General features: G+C 42.9%; 1 protein-coding gene across 3 annotated transcripts; it reads left to right on the top strand.

Annotated features, from left to right (window-relative positions):
• Positions 1–81: 81 nt before the first annotated feature.
• On the top strand, positions 82–14538 carry Bzw1 (basic leucine zipper and W2 domains 1). Of its 3 annotated transcripts, none has more exons than NM_025824.4 (12): positions 82–400; positions 1386–1459; positions 4860–5036; positions 6188–6282; positions 7263–7328; positions 7891–8026; positions 8298–8407; positions 8525–8695; positions 10071–10217; positions 10799–10937; positions 11416–11538; positions 12219–14538. In NM_025824.4, the coding sequence occupies exons 2-12, from the start codon at positions 1396–1398 to the stop codon at positions 12248–12250; spliced, it is 1260 nt and encodes a 419-aa protein (NP_080100.1). In that variant the 5' UTR covers positions 82–400; positions 1386–1395; the 3' UTR covers positions 12251–14538. The 3 variants fall into 3 exon arrangements, with proteins under 3 accessions (NP_080100.1, XP_006496260.1, XP_017177555.1); XM_006496197.3 differs by lacking the exon at positions 82–400 and adding an exon at positions 725–810; XM_017322066.1 differs by lacking the exons at positions 82–400; positions 1386–1459 and having other exon boundaries at positions 4959–5036; positions 6188–6193.
• Positions 14539–15491: the final 953 nt, after the last annotated feature.

Raw genomic sequence — 15491 nt, forward strand, 5'->3', positions numbered from 1 at the left:
TCTGGGCTGGACCGGGACGGACTGGTCCAACTCGCGGCCGTTGAGGGGCCGCTTCCCACTCCCATCCCCGCCCGGAGAGGGGGAGGCCGGCCGCTGCGGCGGAGGAAGGGGGACGGGCTACCCTGGTACAAGAGTCAGGGCAGCCTGGGGCTTTAGGGTGGGACAGAGACGCCTACCACCGCGGTGTTAGCCGGTGCCCCCGAGCTGCAACCCCGCGGCCTTCGGCAGGGGGGAGTGCGAACTGGCGCAGGGTAGAAATCTCGCGATAGCAGGCCTCCGGGGCGGGGGTGGCGCCTCTTCCTCCCCTCCTGCTCGCGTTAGTTCCGGTCGCAGAGGAGACAGCGCCGCAGTTGCCGCCAGCTCGGGGATTTCTGGCTCTTTTCTCTTCGCCTTAAATTCGGTGAGGCGAGCGCGGCGCAGCGCCGGGGAAGAGCGGCGCGCCGTGGCCCGGAGGAGGAGGAGGGTGGCGGCGCGGTTCGGAGGGGCCGGCGGGACCCGGGGCCTGGATCCGTGGCCCGGGCCGCCGCTCTGGAGGGCGGGCGAGGCCGCGGGGCGCCGGGGTGGCGGCGCGCCCCCGTGTGCGCCCCGGCCGGCCTGGGTAACAAAGCCGCCGCGGCCTCTGTTGGGTGATGTACGCGTGGGGAGTTCGGCGGGCGGGGCGCAGCCGCCGCCACCACCGCCGCGGCCGCCGCCTCCGCCGCTGCTTTCGCGGGAGGGCGGGCGGATGTACGGGGCGGCGGGGGCCCCGGCGCGCAGCGCCTCGGCGCCTGTGGTCCGCTCGGCGCGGCGGCCACCACCGCAGGCGACAGGGTCGGTGGAGAAGGGCCTGCGGCGCTCCGGGGCCCGCCGCCCGAGCCCCGAGAGGCGGGAGGCACGGGAAAGGGTGTGGATGTGGAGACACGTGCCCGGGGAGGAGGAGGCGGCTGGGGCTGTAGCGTTTGCGGCCAGCTCTCAGTTTTGCATCTTGGAAGGGTGCAAGCGGGCTCTGCGGCTCTCGGCGCCACTTTGGAATGAGGGCAGCGCTGATGCGGTTCAGGGCCTTTGACAGATAGCTCGTGACCGCGACAGTCCTCTAAGTTCGGGTTACTTAGAAAAAGTGGGAGATGCAAAGAACGGTGTAGGAGAGACTGAGTAGTTAGGTTTGTGGTAGGCCATTTGCCACCAGACAGGGTGATAGTAAAATGCTTTATCAAGGTGTAGTTCCAGCACTTACATCAAGGGGTTCCTGGAGAGGGAAACTTACCTGCACCCTCTCTATTGCCTGTTAACTGAAAGCGTCTTGGGCTTGCTTTAATTGTAATTTTGATTTAAGGTTTGATACTTGGTTTAAGAAGTTAATATTACTGGCACGGGTGTTTTTAAGGCCTTCTTTCTCCTTTTTCTAGGGTGTCTTTTATGAATAATCAAAAGCAGCAAAAACCAACGCTATCAGGCCAGCGTTTTAAAACCAGAAAAAGAGGTAACTATTTATTTGTAACTCACCCTCAAGCTTTCAGACATATCTTGGTTTCTCTCACAGTCAGGTAGCTGCATGTTACTAACCCGAAAATAATAGAAACTTGATTTTCTCTTTAACTTCTATTTCAGATTAACTGCTCCCTTAGTGTTTCTCTGCTTTCTCAAATTTCTTTCTTTCTTTTCTTTTCTTTTCTTTTTTTTTTTTTAGTGGCTAAAACCTGTGACTTTAAGCTCATAGTTTAAAGAAGAATTTGAACAAAGAGGGCTAATAGAAGGGGGGGGGCACTCCTAAAGTCCCTGATTTCACCTAGACTTTGTGGAGATATGTGAAAGTGACTCATTTATAGAGTGTCTCACATGGCATAGGTCTGGGAAAAGAGTGTGGGTAGAAATCAGATTTCAACTTAAAGAATTATAGAATGAGATTCACATTAATTTTTTTTTTTTTTAAGGTTTAGCAGAGTCTTAGATTGTAGCTCAGGATGGCCTCCAAATGCTAGGATTAAAGGCCTGAGCTCCTGGCAATCTGGGGATTGAATCTAGTACTCCTATCAGAGGCTCGCAGATCTCCTCTGAGTTTCAGGATAGCCAGGACTACACAAAGAAACCCTGTCTTTAAAAAACCAACACCAACAAAAGTTTTTTGTTTTTTTTTCGAGATTCTCTGTATAGCCCTGGATGTCCTGGAACTCACTTTGTAGACCAGGCTGTCCTTGAACTCAGAAATGAATTCTGCCTGCTTCTGCATCCCAAGTGCTGGGATTAAAGGTGTGCACTGCCACCACCACCCAGCAACAAAAAAAAGTTTAAATGGTATTCTTTGAAAACTGGCATTGGCCGGGCATGGTGGCATACATCTTTAATTCTTGCAGTTGGAGAGGCCAGTAAATAGAGGTCTAGTTAGTGAATTCCAGGCCAGCTAGGGCTACATAGGGCTGCTTCAAAAAGATGAAGCACACATTAACCTGTTGAGTAGTTTTGAGGAAATGGAGAATGGGCTAACTACTGGTTTTAAGGTTGTTTCTGGTTTTCTACCTTTCATAGAAAGTTTGACACAGATGACAGCATCTTTGTATATTCTCCATAGTCTGTCCCCCGGTTGTGTATTCCAGCCTTTGGTAGGTATAGTTTTAGCCAATAGATTTTCTTAAACTAAAGCAGTTTATCAATAATGAAGGAAATTGGGGCTGGAGAGATGGCTCAGCCAGTTAAGGGCACTGACTGTTCTTCCAGGTGTTCTGAGTTCAAATCCCAGTAATCACATGGTGACTTACAACCGTCCATGAGATCTGACGCCCCCTCCTGGTGTATCTCAAGTCAGCTACAGTGTACTTACATATAATAAATAAATCTTTAAAAGAAAATAAGGAAACTATTCTCTGAGTTTGTAGATTCCTAGCACTATCTTGATAAAATTGTATAACTTTTATTCTTAGCATCTGGGAGATATCACTTAAATCCAGATAAAGTGGTGTGGCATCCGCCTGTAATCCAGCACTCATACTACAGAGGCAGAAGAGTTGCCAATGTTAACTGGACCATCCTAGGATGCAAAAACCAGTCTTTGAGTGCCTCCCCCAATAACAAAAAAAGGGGGGGGGCTTATGGCCTGGTTCTAGGGATAATCATCCAGGGTTGCCTGGAGCTAAGGGGGTTTTAAAGACAGGACTTTCAGTAAAACCAAGAGAATCTTGGAAACATTTTCACTCTCATGCTGTATAAAATCAGGAATTGTCTAGTCTCAGCTGAAAAATGTGAAAACTCAGATATCATGAGTTGCCCTAAATTGGCAAGTTGGAAAGCTGGGGTGCACGGCAGTGGCTGAGTACTGCTTGGTGTGTGTGTGCCCTGGGTTCATCTCTAACCACCAGGAAAGAAGCACCTGCCTGGGGCATGTGACAGGTCTTAATTCAGTAGAGGCTAAGTGCTTTCTGCTTCGCATTATTTAATACTCAGAAACTTTTTGGGATAGATGTTAGTTTGAAAGGGAATATTGAAAATGGCTGGTTTCTGCCTTGCTGCCCATGTAGATGATCTGGGTTGATTCCTAGCACCCATATCAGTCAGCTCCCATCTTCTTGTAACTTAAGTTCCAGGGGATAACAGTGCCCTCTTCTGGTTTCCTCAGGCTCTAGGCATAGGCATGTTTACTATTTAAAAAAGAAAGTGGCTAGTTGCACAAACACAGGATATAATAGAAATCATGATTTCAGCTGGGTGGGTTTTGGTTGTTTTGAAACAAGGTGTCTAGATAACCCTGACTGTCCTGGAACTAAATATGTAGGCTAGGCTGGGCTGAAGCTCACAGATCCTCCTATTTCTGCCTCCTGAGTGCTAGGATTAAAGGAAAAGCTACTGTTAACGGGCACATAAAAGAGGAAAGAGCCCCTAAAACTTTGAGTAGTGTGGCAATAGCTAGAGAGCAAAAACTTGTCTCAAAAACAAATAGATCTGGGTAGTGGTGTCACACACCTTTAATCCCAGCACCCAGGAGGCAAAGGCAGGGGGATCTCTGAGTTCAAGGCTGGCCTGGTCCACATAGTGAGTTCTAGAACTCTGTCTGGGAAAAACAAAAGAAAGAAGAAAAAAACAGGGCTTGGGGGTATTATAGTTCAGTTAGAGTGCTTGTTTGACGTGTATAAAGCTGTTGAATCTTATTTTCAAAGCTATTAAGATAGGGAAAGTGAAGGATCCTGAATTGAAGGTTTGTTTAAGCTACCCTGTAGCAAATGAGACCCTGTCTCAAAAACAAAAAGGACTGAAGAGATGGCTAAGTAAAGTGCTTACCATAGAAGCATGAAGACCTGAGTTTGATCCTAATAGGGCCAGGCTCAGTCGTACTTGCACAGCATATACAAGACTGGATTCTAAAATCTGTCCAAGGCTAGGAAGATGCCTGTAACCCTGTCTCAGAAAAAAATTGAAAGAAAGGCAGAGGGGAACTTGGGTGTGCAAATTCCTGGAGGAATAAAGTATGCCCAGTATAAAAAGGTTAGTATTAATTTTTTGTTTTTGAGATATCATTATGTAGACCAGGCTCTGGAATTCAGAGCCACCTGACTCTATCTGCCTTTCTAGTGTTGAAATTAAAGGCTGTGCCACTGTGGCTGGTATAGGTTTGTTAGCGTAGCCTGGTAATAAACAGTGGGAGCAGGGAATCCTAGCACATTGTGCTTACAGAGTAGAGCAGCCATGTAGTTCTTGACCAGGTAGGAGGAGAGGCATCCTGCAGGAGAGACACTGAGTGTGTGTTGAATCTTTCTCCTGCCATACTTAAATTTGCCCTCTTCCACCTATTGAGTTAAATGAAATTCAGTAATTTGGTTAGCTTATCCTATTTGCTGGTTTGTGTCATTTTTGATAAGCTTCTTGAAACTAATTTTTTCTCTCTCCCTATCCAGATGAAAAAGAGAGGTTTGACCCTACTCAGTTTCAAGACTGTATTATTCAAGGCTTAACTGAAACTGGTACTGATTTGGAAGCAGTAGCTAAGTTTCTTGATGCTTCTGGAGCAAAACTTGACTACCGCCGCTATGCAGAAACACTCTTTGACATTCTGGTGGCTGGCGGAATGCTGGGTAAGTATCTGGTTTTGTGGGCCTAGAGGTAACGGAGAAGCCAGAAAATGAGCTTTGACAGTGCCAACAAGAGGAATGGGACTTAGTTGTGCTGTGTCTCCTGTCTGTAAGCTAAGGGTTGGAGATAGTGAGATAGGTTGGACTCTGTCCCAGCCCTTTTCTCCTTGGCGACAACCCATCTCCTTCAGATGTCCAAATGCTAGGAAAGCAAATAGGAGCTACCATACCTGGCTTCGGCAAACTTTTTAAAAATGTATTTTTTGTTTTATGTGCTTTAGTGTTTTGCCTGCATGTATTTCTGTTTGGGGTGTCAGTTCCCATGGAGGCGTCAGTTACCCTAGAACTGGAGTTATAGACACTTGTGAGCTACCATATGGGTGCTGGGGATTGAACCCAGTGCTCTTAACTACCGAGCAATCTCTCAAGCCCCTCAAACCTTCATTTTTTTTTTTTTAAATAGATATCCATCCCCCACTCCCACCCCCTTGATTTGGCCCCATGCCCTCTGGCCCAAAGGTTTTTTTATTTTGGTTCCTCATAGATGGTTGTGAGCCACAATGTGGTTGCTTGGGACCTCTGCTCTTAACCGCTGAGCCATCTCATCAGCCCTGGATTTTATTTTATTTTTAAAATAGGGTTTCACTTGGATATAGCCCAGGCTGGCATTGACTTTTGAATTCCTCTTGACTTAGCTGCCTTTCTTGATATGATTGTTATAATGTGAAAAATAGGGTTTTGAGTCAGTTGTGGTGGCATGTATAGATAACAGTATTCCAGAGGATCACAAATTCCAGGCCAGCCTGAGCTAAGTGCAAGATCCTTCTTTAAAAGAATATGAATTGACAGTACAGTGCAATTTCTTTGAAAGTTTAAAGTTTTACCTTCTGTGTGGAAAGTTACATATGAGCAAAACCAGATCTGAACATCTCCACTTAGCCTATTTGGCACTGTTAAATGGTTGGTTTATTAAGTTTCTTTCACTAAAGATGCTTATATTTATTTTGTATATGCATGTGGGCATGTGTAGTAGTAAATATATGTGGCTCAAAACTAGCGCGGTAGCCCTGGCGGCAGAAAGCAGTGCGTATGTAAGGCTGAATGATGACCTACTTAAGACGATTACTGCACATTTACTGTTACGTCTTTTTTAGCCCCGGGTGGTACACTGGCAGATGACATGATGCGCACAGATGTCTGTGTGTTCGCAGCACAAGAAGACCTAGAGACCATGCAAGCATTCGCTCAGGTAGGTGAAACTGCCTGCCATATAGCGATATGGGTGATATCTGAGGGACATTCTGCTTTTTAAAGTTGCAGGTAGAAGATCTAGTTTAAGTTTTAAGGGTGTGGGTCTTGGTGAAATATGGTAGATTAGAAATAATCATGTTCAGGAATAAATTTGCTGCGGTTTGGGGTTTGTTTGTGGGTTTGTTTGTTTGTATAAACTACCCCGTTGACTACTGGGTAGTCAACTCTAGTCCCTAGATTTGTTTCTCTGGAATTCTCTCTCTTTAAGAAAGGCCATAAACCAGGTTGGGGTAGCACATGACTATAATCCCATTGAAAAATTGAGTTAGGAGGGTCATGAATTCAAGGTCATCCTAGGTTATATAGTGTTTACTACTGCAAGCCTAGACTACTTTAGAGCCTGTTTGAGTTGCCACCCCACCCCCACATACTAAGCTAGACATGGTAATTCACGCCTGTAATTCCAACATTCAGGAGACAGAGGCTAGATGATTTGAGGTAGACTTGGGCTATTTATGGGGAGACTATGTCTAAAAATAAGATGAACAAAAATAATTTTTTCTTGTGATCACTGTATTAAGAAAAAAAATGAACATATTGAAGAAAAAAAATGAACATAATGATCCAGGCTGGCCTGGAACTTGCTTTGTAGCCCACCTTAGGCTTGAACTTTAGCAACCCTTAAGCAATTCCCAGTGCTGTATGCTCTGTTGCCATACTCCACTTCATGGTTATATTTTAATACTTGTAAGCATAAGGGAAGAATTTATGTATCTAACCCTGAAATTTGGTGTTTGTGTCTAGTTGTATAGTTGTATACAAAAAAAGGTGTAGTTGTATTTTGTAATATTCCTGTTTTTTGAGCAATAGCTAGCATATAGTGATGGAAGTTACTAAAAAGTATAGTTTTGGTATGTGATGAGATTTTACAGTATAGAGTCCATTTTGGCTCTAGGAATAACTTTAATCTTCTTCTAGGTTTTTAACAAGCTAATCAGGCGCTACAAATACCTGGAGAAAGGTTTTGAAGATGAAGTTAAAAAGGTAGGTGGAGGAGTTGGATAGGGCATATGGCCTGCACAAGACCCAGTGTTGAGTCTCTAGCAGCCCCAGATTGGACATAGTATTAGACATTTAAATAGACTCTTACTGAAATACCATTTGGGGAGTATAGCAGTTATTTTATTGAAATATTTGAAATTTACATTGTCACTTAGTATTGTGTTGAAAAAAAATGACAATTAAAAATCTAGAGACTCTGAGGATGAATGGTGAAGGATCAGAGCATGAGGTGCTAGAGAAGTTACCTCCATTCCTACTGCCGAATACTTCACAAATGGGCATGTAGCAGCAGAAAGGCTGACAAGATTAAGTATCAGGCTTTGTTCTAACTTTTCAATATTAATAAAAACTGAAGGGCAAGTTTTATTGTTCACATTTCATATGTAATGAAACCAAGACAGAGAGTGGCCCAAGATCCTTGAGTTAATGAGTCTTATGATGGAGATGGAGCTGTGAATGATGAGGCCTCAGCTGGATGTAGTGTTTTACTGCTTCTCCTAACACAATGAAATGCGCCTTTAACCCTGATCGTTTACTTCTGCAGTTACTGCTCTTCCTAAAGGGGTTTTCAGAGTCGGAGAGGAACAAGCTTGCCATGTTGACTGGTGTCCTTCTGGCTAATGGAACCCTTAATGCATCCATTCTTAACAGCCTTTATAATGAGAATTTGGTTAAAGAAGGTAATTAGCTTTTGAACTGTTTGTTGTAAATGCGTGTTCACTGTTTCTGTGTGGGTGTGTGGATATTAGTGCCGGCTTTTGTGAGTGTTCCTTTGGTGGTAACTACTTTGGGTGCAGAATAGCAGGTTACCATATACATTGTCAACTGCTACTGGATCAGTAGGGGAGTTGGGGTCAAATGGTCTTATTGGCATAGGAAAGGTATAGTGTTTGGGTGGGTTGGAAAACGGAGGAACTTGTCTGTTAGTCAAGCAACTTTGTTTTTTTACAGGGGTTTCAGCAGCTTTTGCTGTAAAGCTCTTTAAATCATGGATAAATGAAAAAGACATCAATGCAGTTGCTGCGAGTCTTCGGAAAGTCAGCATGGACAACAGACTGATGGTTCGTTCCTTTCCTTCCATTCCTTCCAACTCGTTCAGTGATGTAACGACAAGACCTTGTTTTTTAGTCTGAAAACTGTTTCTTCATTTGGTGTAAAGACCACTTTTGTTCTTTCAGGAGCTGTTCCCTGCCAATAAACAAAGTGTTGAGCATTTCACTAAGTATTTCACTGAGGCGGGCTTGAAGGAGCTTTCAGAGTATGTCCGTAACCAGCAGACCATTGGGGCACGGAAGGAGCTCCAAAAGGAGCTGCAGGAGCAGATGTCCCGTGGGGACCCATTCAAGGACGTAAGCTGCTCTTGTGCAGATTCTCTTTCTCTAATGGATATGTCTGTCTGTTTCTCTTGCACCACCCCCACCTGTGTGTACACTCCTGGTGTCTGAGGTCAGAGGAGGGTTTGTTTCCCATGGAACTGAAGTTAATGGTCTTACGCAAGAGCAGCCAGTGCTCTTAACTGCTGAGCTGTCCTTCCAGTCCCACTTAAGCCAGCTGTTTTTCTTTTTTTCAGATTTATTTATTTTATGTAGCTGTACAGATGGTTGTGAGCATTCATGTAGTTGTTGGGAATTGAATTTAGGACTTCTGCTTACTCCTGTTGGCCCGTTCGCTCAGTCACTGCTCGCTCCAGTCCAAAGATTTATTATTAATACATAAGTACACTGTAGCTGTCTTCAAACACACCAGAAGAGGGCGTCAGATCTCATGGGTGGTTGTGAGCCACTATGTGGTTGCTGGGATTTGAACTCAGGACCTTTAGAAGAACAGTTAGTGCTCTTACCCACTGAGCTATCTCACCAGCCCCTTAAGCCATCTTTTTTATGCCTACATTTTTACATACATGTTTTTGTTCATTCAGGAGTTCCCAGAATTTTCTGAGTGAACCTGGATTAATAACTATAGAATTGAGCTGGGCGTGGTGGCACACGCCTTTAATCCCAGCACTTGGGAGGCAGAGGCAGGCGGATATCTGAGTTTGAGGCCAGCCTGGTCTACAAAGTGAGTTCCAGGACAGCCAGGGCTATACAGAGAAACCCTGTCTCGAAAAAACCAAAATAATAATTATAGAATTGGACTTCCTTTAGCCCTTTTCATATGCTTATTTTTAGTTTTAATGGTACCCAGAGATAATAACTTTGAAGATTTTATAATGTTTAGGCCAGAGGGCAGATATTCTTCATTTAGGGCCAGGTTTTTTTTTTTGTTTGTTTGTTTTTTGGCATTGCCATTAGTACATTTATTTAAGGATGGGCATATGTATACACATTTCCCACCACATAGTCTGGAGAATCAGTCTTGGGTTGTCAGGCTGAGCCATCTCACCTGGCAGAACCAGTTTATCCATAAAATGGGTTGAATTTCAAGGTTCTGTCCTGTGACAAAGGTGGTATTCTGTTTGTATGTGGTACTGGTGAAGTTCGTTGCCAGAATGGAAAGCTTGGTTGGTTTGCTTGCTTGCCTTCTTATTTCAGGCATGGACTTACTCTACAGCTCTGGCTGACCTCAGACCCAGGTCCACCTGCCTTTACCTCAGGAGTATGGGGTTAAAGGCATGTACCTACCTTACCTGGTTGGAAAAGCATATTTTGCTTTTGTAAAGCGTCTAAATTTGATGTTTAAAGAATTAAACATAGCTTCTGTTACTAAGTATGGGTTGTTCTGCAGATAATTTTATATGTCAAGGAGGAGATGAAAAAAAATAACATTCCAGAACCAGTGGTCATTGGGATAGTCTGGTCCAGTGTGATGAGCACCGTGGAGTGGAACAAAAAAGAGGAGCTTGTAGCAGAGCAAGCCATCAAGCACTTGAAGGTACTGGGATTGTGAAGCTGTCACAGTTGGGGTGGGGTGTGTGCACTGAGTGGATACTTGTCTAAGGTTTTCAACCTGTGGGTTGAATCACAGCATTTGCCTCTAAGATCATCAGAAAACACAGCAAAATTACAGCTGAGAAGTAGCAACGAAAAATTTTATGATTTGGGGTCAGCACAACATGAGGAACTGTATTAAAGAGTTGCAGCATCAGGAAGGTTGGGAACCATTGTTCTAAGGGTTTACCACATTTGTGGTACTGGGCATGACCTGCCTGTAAATCTACATTACTTTGTGTTGATAATGTTTTTAAGGCTGACGTGGCTTTATCTGTCATAAGTTAGAAATAGTAACATGTTTAAAAGTAATTTAAGTCTGATTTGATACTGCTAAGGGAATGCCAGAAAATGGGAAGGTTCTTCTCTTTACTCCATTGAAGTAGATCTTAAATTTTTTCTGCTCCATCATTTTTTATTCCTAATTTCCAATGAACTGATGACAGTGGTAAAGGTGAGCTATGATCTATATTGTGGGAATTTATAATGGATGATTATTAGAATGAGTCATTTTTCTTTTCAAAGCAATACAGCCCTCTCCTTGCTGCCTTCACTACTCAAGGTCAGTCTGAGCTGACCCTGCTACTGAAGATCCAGGAGTATTGCTATGACAACATTCACTTCATGAAGGCCTTCCAGAAAATAGTGGTGCTTTTTTATAAAGGTAAGTAAATCGTTGGTTCTCTGAAGTTTGTATAGAAATTCTGGAAATAAATGAGGAGGAGGAGGGTCTGGCCATGGACTCCTATATTCACAAAGTAAAATCGTCGGGTTGAGTTGAGAGTTGTTTTACTATTCGTTTTTAAGTCTGCCTATCACTGTTGTGTTGACCGGCCTGGAACTTGGAGCCAAGCTGATCTGCAACTCAAAAGATCCACATATCTGCCTCCACCTCCCAGTGGGTCAAAGGCCTGTTTCCCCACACCCAGTAGAATTGGGTGTTTTAGTTTGGTACATTGCTATTAGAACATCTGTGAACCTTGTTCACAAGATAAATACAAGTTAAATTCCTAAGTGAGACCCTATCTCTCCTCACCCTGCCCTTACCCCACAGAAAAACAATCCTCCATGTGCCAGAGTAGCCTTTGTACCTGTGTGGTTCAGGGTTTAAACTTGCTAATGTGGAGGACTGTTGTTTGTAGCTGAGGTCCTGAGTGAAGAGCCCATTCTGAAGTGGTATAAAGACGCACATGTTGCAAAGGGCAAAAGTGTCTTCCTTGAGCAAATGAAGAAGTTTGTAGAATGGCTCAAAAATGCTGAGGAGGGTAAGTCTTTTTGTGTAATTGATGGAAATTGGGTGGTGGCATTTGGTTTGTTGCCTCCCAGGTGCTAGGATCACCAGATGTAGGTCAGTTACTGGAAATGGGCTTGAATGCAACACAGATTAATTTTCACACACATTTCTTCCTGCTGCCACTGTGAGTGTGTGAGTAAGATTTATTTATTTTATATTGAGTACACTGTAGCTGTCTTCAGACACACCAGAAGAGGCCATCAGATCCCATTACAGATGGTTGTGAGCCACCATGTGGTTGCTGGGATTTGAACTCAGAACCTTTGGAAGAGCAGTCAGTGCTCTTAACCACTGAGCCATCTCTTCTGCTCCTGTATATATTGTTTATATTACCCATGGTTGTCTCTTTTTAACAAGAGGGGAAGTTAGACATTAATCATTGTAACTTAGTGTTGTGTGAGTGCCATGAAATATGTGGAGAACAACTCAACTCTCCTTATAACAGTGATCAAACTCTGGTTAGGTGATAGCAGAGGTTAGCTTACTGGTCTTGCTGGCTCCATCATGGGAAATTGAAAGTGTTGTGATACATGCATATGGACTTGTTCTCAGTTGATGTTAGTCAAATTCTGAAATGATTATAAAGTTTTAAATAATGGAAAATGGCTTCCTGAAACAAGATGTTTGACTATTTTTCAAATTCTTTTCTAGAATCTGAGTCTGAAGCTGAAGAAGGTGACTGAATTTTGAAACAACATCCTCAGTAAAGCAAACAGGAGTTGTAGATAAAATGTCATGTCTCATGTGTCCTGGTTCTTACATCTTCCTACCTCCCTATATCAAGCATGATATAAGGGCTTTCATGGCAATTTTTATTTTAACTGTTTTTATGGTTACTGGAAATGTTGGCTTTGGTTTCTGAAACCACGTGTGAGGAGCAAGCTGCAGGAGCCGTAGAATTGAATCTGATGTTGCATTGGTTTTCAGTTACCTTCTACCTCCTGTATTTTCTACTGTAATAATGTGATGTAAGGCCTTCCGCAATGAGCAGTTCACTTTATTCCCTGGGTTTTCTATATAAACAGTTTTCAAGATATGATTTGGTTAAAAATAATTTGTTACAAAAAGATTCTGTTTGCAAATTAAACTGTAAAAGTATTCAAAGTCTCAAAGGGCAATGATTTGTGTGATAACTTAGTGTGTCCAGAGCCCTGTTCATCAGTGAAAATCCTGTAGATGATTGAATCCATAACATGAACCCTGACGTTGGTTATATGTGAGCATTTTCTTATATTCTTAACCCCAGATGTTTGATTTCTGGGTATCATCCTTAGTAAAGCCATGGAGAGCAAACTTGAGTTTGAGAACTACATGTGGCAGAGGTAGGAAGAAGGAAGCTGAGTCTTTTTCTGGAAACTTCTAGGTTCATTTGTATCTTTCCAGGTAGAACAGGTTGATAACTCCTCACACAAACGTTCTACCCCAGGATACAGCTAGACTGTTATAAGAGTTCCCACAAGGACTGAATCAAGGAAATGTCTTGTCACTAAACCATACGATTGTTGAGTGTTTTGGGTGAGCGTGTTCTAACAGGATCTCTGTACGACTCCATTTTCCTTTGTGAAGGTGAAGGACAGTCATTCGCGGTCTGCCATTCAGTTGTCTGGGCCTGGCCTCATTCTACTATAGTCAAGCACCTAGTAACTCACCCTAGTTGCCATTTTCTTAAATTGCCATGAGCCAAATACTTCAATTGATTAATCCATTTATTTTAACGGCTGCCTTCGTTGCTTTTCTTTTTGCTATCCATTTATAGTTAGTAGTGGAAGATGTAGCCACCTTTTTTGGGAAAGGCTAAAAGTGAACATTTTGAAAGTTTTTTTTTTTAATTGGTAAAAAAAAAATAGTAAGAGAATAATGCCACCAGAGACTTTAGTGGACATTGCCCATTTTGAAGGTGCCATTCTTAGAAGCCAAGAATTTGGTATTTAAAGTTTATCTTGAGAGAATAACCTGTAATATAATTTGAAATAAAGGTATAGTAACCTTAAGAGCACTGTAGCAAAAACATTGGTGGGTGGGGTGAATTTGTAAAATGAATGACTTTGATAAAGTTTTATGCACAGGCAAATGTATTCATTAGATTCTGTGTAGTGATCTGCTTTCCCTTTGTAATTTGTAGTCCTAAAAAGATTTTTTTTTTTTAAAATAAAGTCCATCCTTGCATTTAGGTTTTATAGATCAGTCTTTTTATTCCCACCCCTCCCCCAGTCGCATTGATCCCTAATGGTGTGCTGTATGTCCTGCTTTCAGATGTCAACTGTGTATAAACATTAGTAACAATTTGTCCATAGAACTTGCAGACTAAACACCTCACAGATTCCAATGTAGCTAAAACTACATTGCCATTTCTACAACCAGATCCTTGCATGTTAACCGTCGTTCAAAACGCACCGTTTATTATATACTGTGTATAGTGAAAGAGTGTGTAGTCTTCCAGAACTACATTATGATCTTTGATCATTGATCTTTCCCCCCCCCTTTATACACAGTAGTGTTTAATTAGTATAGTAGCACACGAGTAAGGCACCTGTGAGTACAATGTAAAGAAAGGGATTTATGAAATTATTCTCATTTTAAGTTTAAATGCCAACCTATCGCCTCCAATATGTAATTCTTAATGGAGATGTTAAAACTGTACTCTGAATCATGATTGGATAACTGTTGATTGAATTCCTAACTTGGTGTCAGTTTCTAAGGCCTTTAGTGTCTTGGATATTCTACTGTGTGTTTAGAACTGTTAAGTGTCACCTTATTCTGGGATTATTGTCCTAGAAATATTCTGTTCTTATAAAATTTTCAGATACCAAAATGCCACATACTTTACTCAGCATAATGATTGATGGTGAGGGGAAATGCATGTGACCAAGTAATTAACTTATAACAGTGTTCAAGCTTTTTCCATTATCCAAACCCCCCAGAAACCTTTTCCCCTAATAGCACCCCAATAAATTTTAATATAGATATACTACGTACTGTGTCTGTGCTTTATACATGAAACACTTTTTTTGTATCCCGTAGAAGTTTTTTGGTTTTTCGAGACAGGGTTTCTCTGTATAGCCCTGGCCTCACTTTGTAGACCAGGCTGGCCTAGAACTCAGAAGTCCTCCTGCCTCTGCCTGGGATTAAAGGCGTGCGACACCATGCCCGGCTCCGTAGAAGTTTTAATAGGTCACTTTTTCATAGTGTAAAAGTTTGTTATATTTCTCACCTCTGATGCTGGGGCTTGAACCCAGTCTTGTACCACCCAGCCATTTTGAGACCATCTTGTTAAGATGCTCTGGGTAGCTTTGAACTCATTCTGTCACTCAGGCTGTAAACCTCCTTCCTTAGCCTCCTGTGTACTTAGGGGGTCTAGGCCTGTAATGGGTAACTTATGGTCTATGAGTCACCATTCAGTCTGTACCTTAGGCCACCATGGGAAGGTGGTGCCTTTCCACCATGGAAAGGCAAAGCCTTTCCCTTTGGTTTGAGAACTTTTTACGGCTTTGGGAATGAGTAGAGAAAAAGGCAGCAGACAGGCTGCAACTTTGAGGCTAGTCCTGGCTGGCCTTGAAAACTCTACCTCTTTGTCCCTGGTGCTGGGATTAAGTGTGCATTTACCATACCTAGCATGAAACAGGTTCTTGATTTGGTTGTAGATTTATCTTTGAGTAGAATTATCTGGGTTTCTTCTAATGTAAAATAAATTCACTGGAAGTCCTTATATAAGTGGTGTATTTCAAAGTTGTGGACATGGCACCAAGAAAATGATTTTGAAAATTTCCCACAAAACACCATGACCAAGGCAGTTTACAAAAGCATTTCATAGCCGGGTGTGGTGGCGCAAGCTTTTAATCCCAGCACTTGGGAGGCAGAGACAGGCGGATTTTGGAGTTCGAGGCCAGCCTGGTCTACAGAGTGAGTTCCAGGACAGCCAGAGAA

Source organism: Mus musculus, chromosome 1, assembly GCF_000001635.26.
Source record: "Mus musculus strain C57BL/6J chromosome 1, GRCm38.p6 C57BL/6J".
Classification (NCBI taxonomy): Eukaryota; Metazoa; Chordata; class Mammalia; order Rodentia; family Muridae; genus Mus; species Mus musculus.

Bases quoted from the DNA above. Each gene is read 5' to 3' on its own strand.
- Bzw1 (XM_006496197.3), top strand. From the start codon at position 725: ATGTACGGGGCGGCGGGGGCCCCGGCGCGCAGCGCCTCGGCGCCTGTG. The intron at 8,027-8,297 runs GTAATTAGCTTT...GTTTTTTTACAG, and splicing joins TGAGAATTTGGTTAAAGAAG to GGGTTTCAGCAGCTTTTGCT. The intron at 10,218-10,798 runs GTACTGGGATTG...TTCTTTTCAAAG, and splicing joins AAGCCATCAAGCACTTGAAG to CAATACAGCCCTCTCCTTGC.